We start from the raw sequence: 12,349 nt of genomic DNA on the forward strand, positions 1-12,349 counted from the left end.
CTACTGGCCTTTTCCTAGCTATGTTTCTGCCCACAGCTATCTCCAAAACTTGAGTTAAGTGAGAACACAGCCTCACCTCCTGTTACAGAACAGAAACTGTGGTGTCAAAGGCCATGAAAAGAGGCCACTTTGCTGGGTCATAGAAACAGGGCTCCTCTTGCTGTCACACATGCCACACAGGGGAAGTAGGAGCAGATGGCAGATGTTCTTTTTCCACCCTTCATCTCCTATTGTTTATGAGCCTCCTCAGAACCAACTGGTTCCTTTCAAAAACGTCGGCACAAGCCTTGTGTGAGCTCAGAATTGCAATTGGCTGAAACCTGCACCATGGAGCCTCTGTTCAGTGTGACATTTTTTTCCTCTATAAACATTCACTAAAGATTTCTGCATCTCCAATTGAATGGCCTCCATAACTGCCCAGGAGAACGGCTTTGCTCCTGGTGGGTAAGAGATGAGTGTTTATGGAGACCCTTCTCCTTTGTCAGAAGAATGGGAGGTTGTGACACACTGCAGACTGCAGAGACTGCTCTCTTGAGCACTGTACCTTGAACAGAAGGTCTCTCTACCAGTGGTGGAAGAGGGAACTATTGGCCTTTGCCTTGCAATATTTCTGCTCACAGCTAAGCCCAGAGGTTATTTAAAGGGAGAACATGACCACTGCTCAGCTTATGGAAGAAGCATGGGTAAAAGGCTCCTTGCTGGCTCATGGAGTCAGGGCTCCTCCTGCTTTCATCAGTGTGGCATCTGGGAAGCAAGAGAGGATAGCAGAATTGTGAGGAGGTCTCCGTGGTGCGCAACAGAACTTGTATTGTCATTTATGCTGTCTTGCTCACCTCAGACATAGATGTGTCAGGCTCACATTCAGTCAATGGCTGTAATGGGTGTACTGCTCTTTTCTCTCGAGAAAACAGGGAGGTGCATCCTAGTCAGAATGGAGTTTGTTGGCCCTGCAGGCAGCGCCCCCTGCGGGTTCTGACGGCACTGTGCACCCGGGACGACCAAAGCGGTTCGTGCTGGGACGCAGCCCCGGCTCCTCTCCCCGTGCTGCCAACGCGCAGTAATACACCGCCGAGTCCCAGAGCCGGGGCCAGGCGAGCCACAGGGTGCTGGAGCGGCGGTCTTCCGACACCAACAACCGCCCCACCGGGTCCGGCACAACCTTGGATCCTTTAACGGCGCTGACGAGGAATGCGGGGCCTCTACCCGGGAGCTGACGGTACCAGTGAATGATATCGGCCTGTATACTGGGGTGTGAGCAGGTGATATTGATGCCGGTGCCCTCGCTGGTGTCTGCCGACGGCTCCTGCAGCACCTGAGCTCTGCTCACAGCCACTGCCGAGAAGAAAAGAAGCAGCAAACTCAGAAAATCCATTTTCTCCCTCTGAAATTTCATATCACAGGACAGAGGTGCACGAGCTGGGAAAGAAGCCAAAGATTCAGAGGCGTTCGCGGCCGAGGCCCCGGCCCTCGCACGACACAAAGTCCGGCCCCGCCGGCGGCAGCCACGAGCACCCAGGAGCACCCCGCCAGCCGCGCTTGGCACTGCCACAGCCCGCTACTCCGCTGCCCTTGCCTGCCCTGGCTCTCTGCTCCGCCCTCGGCGCCTCCTCCAGGTCGCCGCCCCTAGTTCCGCCCGCGGCTGCTGGAAACCGCCTTGCTGTCATTTGGATGTCCAGCAATGACATCTAAAGACATCCGCTGTAAAACAGATCTCTGAAGAAGTTTTGAATGGAGTGCAGTTGGCCTTGTATTCCAGTTCCTTGTATTCCCTTTCTCAGTCTAGCTATGACTTCAACTGACATGACGCTAGAGAGATGACAGAGCTGCATCACAATGACATTAGCCAATCAAACACCCTTGGATGAATTGCTCATCAGCTCAAGAACACAAGTATATCCAAGTTTCATGACTAATCATGAAAATGTAAGAAATAGAAGCATTCATTATGTTAGATATGCACTTCTCATTATTTACTCTGTCTCAAGGTCCAGTGGACATACAATCTCCTTAGCTATCTATTTGCTGCCACGGTGGACACTTTGCTCACTATTCTTCCCTGGCAAGTTTCCTCTCAGGAGGAGCTGTGGTCTTCCTGACTGCATCCCTGCATCCTCTTTGGAAGTTGCATGTCTGTGACTACTGATAGAGCCTCTTCTGTGATGCAGGATATCACCATCATCCAGCCTCAAACATCATGACTGCCTCTCTCTATGGCCTGTTTGCAATGGACTCCATCTGCTGTTCCTTGGCAGCCAAGAGGTCCAACTGAACTTCAGAATGCGTTACACATTCAACACCCAATTGGTCAATAAATCTTTATTTCCCTACATTAGCTAACCTTGTCATGTCTTGTCAAATACCTGGAATGTATTTGACTGTTCTGCACTGCACAAGGAAGGGTGTTCAAGGTGCTTTAAAGCAGCCAGAGGAGGGCAGCAGAGCTGATAGGGGGGCTGGTAGGCATGTCCTGTGAGGAGAGCCTGAGGACACGTGGGTTCTGCAATTTGGAGAACACAAAGATTAGGGACATTTTTGCTCTCTACAACTTCCAGAAGAGGGAAAGCAGAAAGGGTGGTGCTGGTCTCTTCTCCCTGTTATCTGGTGAGAGGACATGTGAGGGAATGTCACAAGAGGAGATGTTCAGGCCAGACAGTAGTGATGCTGCAGATCAGTTGATCATGAAACTCTCAGAGATTCAAATTGGAGGGCTAGAAGCCTGGCTTTTATCCTGGCTTTTATCCATTTTCTGTGCTGGATGCATGGGGGATAAGCTCCACCTATCAGGTGTATGTTGCACAAAATACCCTCAGTTTATATTCATTACTTCTGTAACATATGCAAACATTTTCCTGTACAGTACACAGATATTCCATAGTTCCCTTAAAATCATTAACGTAGAGTTCTGTCTCATCGCACATGTTCAGAATTTTGTGGTGGTGGTCCCACAGCCCTCTGGATGAAGTCAGTACTCTTCCTCCCTGTCATCACTGCTTGAACCCTGTCTTCACCAATGCTCAGTTAGTTCTTTGCCTTGATTACACAATCCTTGCATACACAAAATGAGCTGATTCAAAGCAGAACTTCCCTTGCCTACTTGATACAAGCAGTTCAGTATATCACTGTTATCTAGTTGGAAAAAGGGCACAGATTCTTCCTGTTTTCTCAGAAAAATCCAGGGTATCTATCAATGAGCATTAGCAAGCTTAACACTATTGCTACAACTGGTATCACTAGGATAAAAATAGTTTAATGTGAAGGTGGTCAAACATTGGAACAGGCTTCCTAAATATGTGGATGATGCCCCATGCCTGTCAGTGTTGACTGACATTTTAATAATGCGTTCATGAATATGCTTTTCCTTGTTGTTAACACTAATGAGGTCAGGTAGTTGAACCTGAAGATGCCTTCCAGGTCCTCTTCTCTGCATTAGCTTTGCTAGCAAGAAGACAGATTAGCAGAATCTATTGGGATCCTGAATTGCCCCTGATGTGACAAGAATACTTGTTGCTAAGAGGGCCACACAAGTCACAAAACAACTCACCAGCTCATGCACACGTGGGGAATCATGCAAACCTCTATACCCACAGGCATTTGCATAAATCCAGCACACAGGCTCTATTGTTTCACACCAATGCTCTAAAAATTACTGCTCTGATATCATTTTCCTTTGCTGGATTCTTCCAGTATGTGAACGGAGTGTTCTACCCACACTGACATGTGTTGCCTGGAAATGCTTAGGTTTTTCTTCCTACCACTCAAAAGATGCCTTCCATGAGTAATGGGAATGACAGAAGTTGGGATGTGAAAAGTTCAGGAAACCAATACATAGGTCATATCATTAGCTGAGATGTTTTGCATTCAAGAGGAACTTGTCAGAAAATAATCACTACTTCAAGTTGCGCCTCTGGAAATGGGGCAGCTTTGGTCCATTATAAAAGGCAGCCCAGCTCCTTGCTGCCTCATCCACTTCTCTCACCTCCTCCTTCTTGGGAACCAGGTGAGTGTGAAACCCCTTCCTGTTCTCTTTGTTCTCCTAAGAGCTCTGAGCTCAATGGAACTTTCAGCTGCTATAAGCTCTGTTCCATGCCTGGCTCTACTTATCATGAGAGAGGGAATTAGGGAGAAAGTTTGTCTGGGGAGGACAGCGGGCCTGTAAGGAGATAACTTGTGGCCTAGGGTCTAGGCAGTGCTTGTACAGCTCCCAGAGGCTTTTACTGGGCTGTGTCAGGATGAGACCAAGAATCCCTTGAACATTCCTGAAAAGTCTTCATATCCCAGCACTGCAAGCACTTCGATTCCTTCATAGTGTAATGATAGGCTGCTCCTCATGTGTCCTCATGTTCTGTTTTCACTCTGCCCCCTCTGCCAGGTGTACCTCCATCCCTGAGACATGTCTTGTTGCAACCAGTGTGTGCCATGCCAGCCGTGCGGCCCAACCCCTCTGGCCAGCAGCTGCAATGAGCCCTGTGTCAGGCAGTGCCAGCCCTCCACCATTGTCATCCAGCCCTCTCCCGTGGTGGTGACCCTGCCCGGACCCATCCTCAGCTCCTTCCCACAGAACACCGCCGTGGGATCCTCCACCTCCGCTGCTGTTGGCAGCATCCTCAGCTCTGAGGGTGTGCCCATCACCTCTGGGGGCCTTGACCTCTCCTGCATTTCCAACCGCTACTGTGGCAGAAGGTGCAATCCCTGCTAAAGGTGGTGCAGGCAAGGACCCCCAGGAATTCTGAACATGGCAATGGACAGAGAAAGAAATGTGTTGCTGTTTTTGCTCTGCAAGTCAGACATGTGGTGGCAGCATTTTGGCTCTCTGTCAACAAGGAGAAAGTCTATTGATACTCACTGTATCTAATACAGTGTACTTATTACTCACTATATCTAATATCATTTCTGTTCTTTTGCCTTTAGAGACCTCTGTTGTTACCCCCTAAATAAGCCCTGAGTGAACTGTTAATCTCCCATAAACTCTGGGCTTGGACATACAGCTCTTTGGCAATGTGGACATAGGAAATGGGAACTGATTCTTGTCTGCTCTTTCTGTTCACTGCCCGCAGGGCCTCTGCTTGGAGTTATAACATTTCTCTCCTTATATTCATTAAACAATTTCTGCATCCGTCAGTGTTTCCTTCTGTGTTGGTGTGGATTTTTTCCCTCCACATCTGCAGAGATGGCCAAAGGAGAAAGTGATGCCTTTGGTGATAGGAAGCTTGGGAGACTCCATCACTCCTCAGGTTATTGGAGGTCAGGGCATACTGCAGACAGTCATCTTTCTAGCACACTCTCTTGAAGGAGAGAAAGACAGTGCTAGGTGATCCTCCACCACCAATTACCATCAGTCCCTGCCTTCCTGTTTTTCTCCTTACACAGATCTTGACCCTTGAGCATGTCAAGTGGATGGAAATCCTGACAAATGACATTTTCATGAGAGGACCTCTGTGCATGGGGGAGGCCCAGAGAAGACAGAAATCCCACATACTCGGGGGAAATCTGTTGCTCTGTGTTTGGGAGGGGCAGTGCTGGTGTTCCCACAAAGCCATCTAGAACTTGGAAGGTATCATTTTCATGGATATTGGCCTATGTTTTTATTGTACATTCCCATCACTTTGACTTGCTACAGAGGGCTATGCATTGGAGCCCCCATTCCATCTGATCTCAACAGTCCCATGGGTGCAGGAAGGCCCAGGATAGTTACTCATACCCCAAACACTCAGTTTCTCAGTGGTGTCATGTCTTCTCCAAAAATGGAACAGTTCTCCTCAGGCTCAGGATCTGGAAGACCCTTAAAGTGCCCCAACCTTACCCTTGTCCTCTGAAGACATGTGAGAGGAGATATCCCCATCTCCAGTGGGACATGGCAGTGAGAGTGTGACATCTTTCTGGACTCAACAGGATCTTTGTACTTCCCCCAGTCAGCCAGGGCATTGTAAGAGGCCATGCTTTTTACATTACTGTCTCAAAGTTTGCTGAAATGGACATGTTCAGGCAAGTCCTGGCCAAGGTTCCAGGACTGCCTTTGTCTGAGACACACAAGAACCAAGGTTCGAGAAATCCCTTTGTTTAGGAGATGGACAAGTCCGGGAGCTACGAAAGGGAGATAAGATACTGATCAATGGCGCTTAAGTGATCTTTTGTGTAGGCCTATCTCAAGGAAGATGGCCATCTCTGAGGACTGATGGCCCTTAAGTGGTCTTTCTCTCGTGTTGGCTCATCTCAAGGAAGATTGACATCTCTGAGGAAATCACAGGACTCTGACCCGAGCCGTCCCGAAATGTCTCAAAGGCTGGAAAGAAGGATAAAAAGGGCACGGACAAACCCCGAATATTGAGGTTTTCTGACACCAGATGCCTCACTACGGAAACAAGGAGGTTTCCTGTCATCAGATGCCTCTCTACGCGAGCGCCTGCATGCTGAAGAAGATGCCTGCATGCTGAAGAACCTTTGTGGGCATCTAGGTATCTGACCTCAGATTCCTCCACCGTTGTCCTACTGCTGCCTATTATCTCTTCTGGGATTGCTGCTTGAGACTGCTCCGAGGGACCTTGCTGCCCGAGACTCCACTTCCTGAGACCTTGCTACTCTGACCATCTTCTCTGCGTTTCATCGATCTGCGGCCTGCTACTTCGCTGCTGCTCTCCCCTACGCTTATTTTGCCCCGGACCAACGATAAAAATGTGCTACGGGACGCTGCTGCTTCCAGGAGGTGACTATTCCCCGCTTTAACGTAATTCTTGCTCTTTTCTATCTTTTTCTATCGCCTACTTTCCCTTCCCCATCACCCTAATTTTGGCATTCGTCGCTCTCCCTTCCCCATCCCCTCAATTGTCTATTACTTCCAATAAACTGGTCGGATCAACATTTGAATGTTCTTCTTCTTAATCTCACGCCAGGCATAACATTATCAAAAGAACCTTTGCCTCACTCTTAAATTGGAGCGAGACAGGCATACACCAGGCAAATCCAGGACTCACACTGGGGTATCTTTCCCCAGACTCCAAGATCCTTTGATATTCCCTGGGCCCTGGGGCTGAAATACTCCTTGTGCCCCATACAGTATCACTGCTCCCTACACAGACGCCTATGACTTCACACATTAGCACATCCTGGGGATCTGTTTTGTGAGTGCTTTGGTTTCACACAGATTCTGTTTGATGCCAGCAAAACAGCAGTGCCATGCAGAATCATTTCTACATAATATGAGGATGGCATCATCTCTCCTCAGGACAGCTGTTGTGTCAGGCAGTGCTGGCTCAGGTGGGATCACAAGACACCAAGCATCAGAACAAAGCCCACCAGAGCTCATAAAGAATGTAACCATAAAGAATAGCACTGGCCTGTTCCCTGGTCAGGGGTCTCTACACAGTAGCACAACCCTCCCTTTGCTGTGCTGCAGGTCTTCGACTCTATGGCCCAGCATACTGCACTCCTCTAGCCCTGCCTGGTTCCTTCTAGGTCCAGAGCAATCAAGGGGTGGAGCTTTCAGGTAGGATAGTGTTGGCTATGGCCTTGGCCTCCGATAGAGGGAACCATGCTGAGATGGGAAGGATGGGAGAAGAATGCCTTCTGGTAAGTGACATAAAAGAGAATAGAGAGAACAGTAGAGGCGATGCAGTTATAGGAAAATGACTTGGAAATCACAGCATGAGGATAGGAGCAATGAAGCCAAGGGTAAAGGTGGACTGTACCCCAGAAGATGCCCGTCATCCCAGTAGAATCTGATTGTGATATTCCTGATACTCAGTCTGTACCCAGGCAAAAGGGACAATGCTGGAGGACACAAATTACTAGGAATGAAGGGCAGCCCTGGACTACATATGTTAAGGTGAGGACTTGTGGGACTCTTTCATCATGTGGAAAGCAATCATGTGGAAGAATTACTACTGGAAAACCATGCCTCATCTCCTGTGCCCCTCCCAACTCTGAGATTTCCACATAGAGCTTAAGGAAAGAAGTTCTTACTGAAGCAGTGTAACAGCAACATTGCTTTCTCCAGGAAGGGTCACATCTGGTGATGTTTACCCTGCTGGGAAACTGCGCAAATATCAGAGAACAAAGAAGCAGTCTGCATGGGACTGCAAAGCTCAGGTGACTTTCAGACCTGCTGCTTAAAGCCTACAGTGCACAGCACACAAATCACAATGCAGCATGTGTTCTCTGCACAGCCCATGGAAAAACTGTGTTGTCCAGGAGAGTAAAGGAAGAGGAGTTCCAAGTCAGGACCTCTTCCATCACTTTTCATTCTTCTCAAGAAACAGACATCAGTGCCTTCTGGAAGAGGATGTTGACCTGCAGATCTCTGTGTGCACAGGGGAAGCAGCGCTGCCAGGGGAGAACTGAGGCCCCTTTCCCCAGAGCTCCACCTTGCACAGACACGGCTCCTCCCTCCCCGGGGTTGTTGCACGGCCAACGAACCTCCCTGCACCAGGGTGTCCTGCACAGCACAGAGGTACAAGGCGCTGTCAGAGAGCTCGACTTCTGCCAGCTGCAGGAGGCTGTATTTCCTGGTGGTGTTCAGCCACGTGGTGAAACGGCCATTGTGCTTGGGGCCTGCTGCTGTGTGATATGTGACCAGCTGTGGGGCCTGGCCTTTCTTCTGCTGGTACCAAAACAAGCCATAAAAGTAGGAGGTCTGGTATGTGCAGGAGGTCTGGAATGTATTTCTCTCCTCCACTGTGACTTGTACTTCTTGCTGGGTGACAATGGTCTGCCCCACGGCATCTGGAAGAAGAAAGCAAAGGTGAGCAGCTCTGCAGGGAAGGCTCTGGGCTGCCAACACTGAGTGGACACAAAACAGATTGAGAGAGGGCTCGCTGTCCTTTTTCCTGCAGAAAAGTATTGAGGCCTGGGCAAGGTGGTTCTGGAAGGGGATCTGAGCTTGTAGGTCAGATCAGATTCTGTGCTCCATTCCTGCTGAGGGCAACAGGGAACAGCCTGTCCTGGCTCTGCAGGTTGAAGGACCCATGGAGCTAGTGGGAAAAGATGCATCCTGCTTCCTGGTCCCCATCCTCTTGGAGAGCTCCTAAGTCCCTCACTGTACGCAATTACGAGCTAAAGGCTGACAAGTGTGATCTGTGGCTATGATGACATCCAAGAGTACACGGAAGGCCATGGTCTTTATGCACCAGGCAACATCCACTTCATGCTGATGGGATTAAATGTTTAATGTCACTCTTGTGACTTTGACAGGATCTGCTTTTTGTGGGAAAGGCTGAAATGTGGGACTGCAGGGATGGCTGCGATCTCTGTGGGTGGCAGGAGGTGGGTCAGAAGAGAAAGGAAGAAAAAGAGAAAAAAAGAAGAGAAAAGCAAGAGAGAGTCCTGTGGTCTCACTATCTTCCGTCATCACTTTTGACAGCAGCAGAATCTTGAGAGGACTGCTGCAAAACCACAATTGTCCATTAATATTTGCCCAAGGCTTGCTGTAACTCAGGAGCTGTTTGCCACAAAGACCCGGTGAGGCTGGTGAGCACTTCCTGGGGAGAAGATGGATGCCTTGATTAAAAGCCAGAACTTACCCAGCAGTTGTCCCAGGAAGGCAGTGAGGACGAGATAGCTGCGGTGCATGCTGAGACCGACCCTTCTGTTTGCTGAGTGAGAAAGAGGCAGAAAACCACCTCGCAGCCTAAGATGTCACAGCTGCCGGAAATGAGTCTGCTGGCTCCACAGGCAGGGTGCACACTGCCATTAGCAACACCCACAGATCATAGTATCATCATAGTATCATAGTCTCGTGCGGGTTGGAAGGGACATTAGAGATCATCGAGTCCAGCCCCCGGGATTCGAGCCTCTGTGGAGCAGAGCGGCTCTTCTAGCACTTGCGCCACAGGGGGGATTCGAACTCCGGGCCCCGGTGTTGCAAGGCGGCGTCCTTAACCACTGCGCCACCGGGGCACACACTTTCTCTTATCATTCTTAAGCACAAAGCTTAGAATGATGAGGAGGAAGCCTATTCCTCCTCTCTGGCTAATTAGGACTGCAGTTCCCCAGTGGAAGCACACACCATCATACACTGGCTTCGCAAGGACTCCCACAATCTCACAGCCACATCCAATACCCCTGCCTGGACTGGCTTCTCCTACACTGCATTTGGCTCTCCTCTTTTGCTTAGGATAGGCCATTCTGTTGTTCACTGGCCATCAGATGAGTGAAGTCACCCACTCCTCTCACACACATCCCCCCCACTCATGCTAATCCCTCAGACATTAAATGGGACCTCAGCCTGCCAGACCTCCACTCCCAGGCTTTGTGATTCATTACCCACTTCAGTCTCAGACTTTAATACTCTTTCCTCCCAGTCACTGGTTTACTCCTGATGTGCTTCGAATGTGGTTTTGGTCTCTGGCAGCCAGATCTCTACTGCACAGCAGTCTGTGCATCTACTGGCCTAGACCTTGTTGCACTCCCACATGAGAAATAGAGCACAGTTTCAACACTGCACAGACAAATCAGGAATTAAGAAGACAGAATGTGCTGTGGAGGACATGCACAGGGCTTATCCCTGAAGGAGTGATGATTGGAAATTTTTGTCCTCCTTCCTCTGCAATGCATCCTGTTTTTCCTCCCTACAGCCCATTTTGTGACACCTTTGGCCTTTCCCTAAACATTCCTTAAAATGTGTCAATAGCCCCACAAGTCCCTCAAGAGCATTCCCCATCTTTCTTTTCATCTTGTCACTTGTCACTCAAAAATCTCAGTCACTCACTTCTTATCTAACAGCAGTGGTTCCCTAATGGCACCCATTAGGTGCTGAGGAGTACTTGTCTCCCATATGCTTACATTTTGGGGTTACTCTATGCATTATCACTGTCCCTTTTAATTGTACTTCCCTTGGAACTGAGAAGGGACTTGATCCACAGCCAGCATGAACCAGTAGACCTCACAACCAACACACCTTACAGTGGCCTCTACTGAATCTACACCTCACCTGCAGAGGCCCTGAATCCTGTCGCACCATCTGGTGGTTTTAAAGAATAGCCACTGTGGGACCGCCTGAATGTGTCTGTGACCTCGACATGTCGTATTCATGAAGGTGTGCAGCTCGAAGGCCTTACTCCGGAGGATGCCGAGCAGTGCGAGGGACATGTTCCATGTCAGCAATGTCAGCTCGGGAGGCTCCAGCCGGAGGTGCTGCATCGCCCCCTGCGGGCACGGACGGCACTGTGCCCCCGCCACGCCTAGTGCGGTTCGTGCCCGGCCGCAGCCCCAGCTTAGCTTCCCGTGGGTCCACGGCGCAGTAATACACCGCCGCGTCCCCGAGCCGGGGCCAGGCGAGCCACAGGGCGTTGGCGCGGCGGTCTGCCGACACCGACAGCCGCCCCATCGGGTCCGGAACTTCCTTGGAGCCTGTAACAGCGCTGACGAGGATTGCGGGGCCTCGGCCCGGGAGCTGTCGATACCAGTGGACGGCTTGTACGGTGGGGTGTGAGCAGGTGATGTTGATGCCGGTGCCCTCTCTGGTCTCTACCGAAGGCTCCTGCTGCACCTGGGCTCTGCACGCAGCCAATGCTGAGAAGAAAATAAACAGGAAGCTCAGGAAATCACTTCGCAAGGAAAGAAATGTTATGCAGAGGAGAAAATAAAAAGTTCACAGAGATGAACATTTTCTGAGTAGATGGAAAATCTCACTAAATTGTTCTCAGAAAATAAATAAATAAATAAATAAGCTGGGATATTTTTACGGAGGTTCCAAACCAGAAAGAGCAAGAGGTGAGAGCAAAAGTTGTTGCGGGAAGCAGCAGCGGGGGGAGGGATTTTTTAAGGAGCGCAGGGAGAAAGGGCAGACAGGTGGCAACGGTAGCCTGAGCTCTCCGGTAACAGCCGGTCTGAATGCAGCCGGCAGGAAAGAAAGGGTCAACATGTCGGAAAGAAACCCCAGCAGCCCCGCGCACCCAGGAGCACTGCGGCCAGCACCGCGGCTCGGCACTGCAGCATCCCGCCGCTCCGCCGCCCGCTCCGCGCTGCACTGCCAGTCCCTGCTCAGCTCGGCACTCGGCGCTTCTTCCCCTCCGCCGCCGCCAGCTCCGCCCTGGGGCTGCGCCCTGCGCCGGCGTCACTCCCGGTTGCACCGAGCTGCGAGTGTTGGGATCCTGGGTGCGAGTAGCGGGGTTTGGGCTCTGCATGTGCTGCAGCGTAGGCCGGGCACTGCGGTGTAGGCGGAGAGATGAGAAAAAGCTGCGAAAGCCCCTTGGTACAGGAGAAAGCAGCTGCCCGCCTACAGCTTCCCCAGATAGAAGGGCAGCGGAGAGCACATACAGAGGCATGGGACGGCTCGGGGAGCGGGACGCTTCTGAGCCTTTGTTGCCCGTCTGTGCCCGACGCTGCGGGAATGAGTCGTGTACCGGTCGTGTTCCCT

General features: G+C 50.5%; 3 pseudogenes and 1 gene segment (V, D, J or C); 1 reads left to right on the plus strand and 3 right to left on the minus strand.

Moving 5' to 3' along the window:
* Positions 1-544: 544 nt before the first annotated feature.
* LOC146757212 (T cell receptor alpha variable 4 pseudogene) lies at positions 545-1,716 on the minus strand (annotated as a pseudogene).
* Positions 1,717-4,371: 2,655 nt separating this feature from the next.
* LOC146757213 (feather keratin Cos1-2 pseudogene) lies at positions 4,372-5,080 on the plus strand (annotated as a pseudogene).
* Positions 5,081-6,118: 1,038 nt separating this feature from the next.
* LOC146757214 (T-cell receptor alpha chain V region 2B4-like) lies at positions 6,119-10,185 on the minus strand. The segment is given in 2 exon segments: positions 6,119-8,715; positions 9,513-10,185. Coding segments are annotated over 2 exon segments (675 nt in total).
* A 30-nt stretch (positions 10,186-10,215) lies between these two features.
* LOC146757215 (uncharacterized) lies at positions 10,216-12,119 on the minus strand (annotated as a pseudogene). Its single transcript, XR_014937127.1, has 2 exons — positions 11,886-12,119; positions 10,216-11,502 (listed from the first exon to the last, which is right to left on the minus strand). The product of XR_014937127.1 is annotated as an uncharacterized LOC146757215 (transcript).
* Positions 12,120-12,349: the final 230 nt, after the last annotated feature.

Source organism: Coturnix japonica, chromosome 24 (assembly GCF_054131305.1).
Source record: "Coturnix japonica strain WE chromosome 24, WE-NBRP24, whole genome shotgun sequence".
Lineage (NCBI taxonomy): Eukaryota > Metazoa > Chordata > Aves > Galliformes > Phasianidae > Coturnix > Coturnix japonica.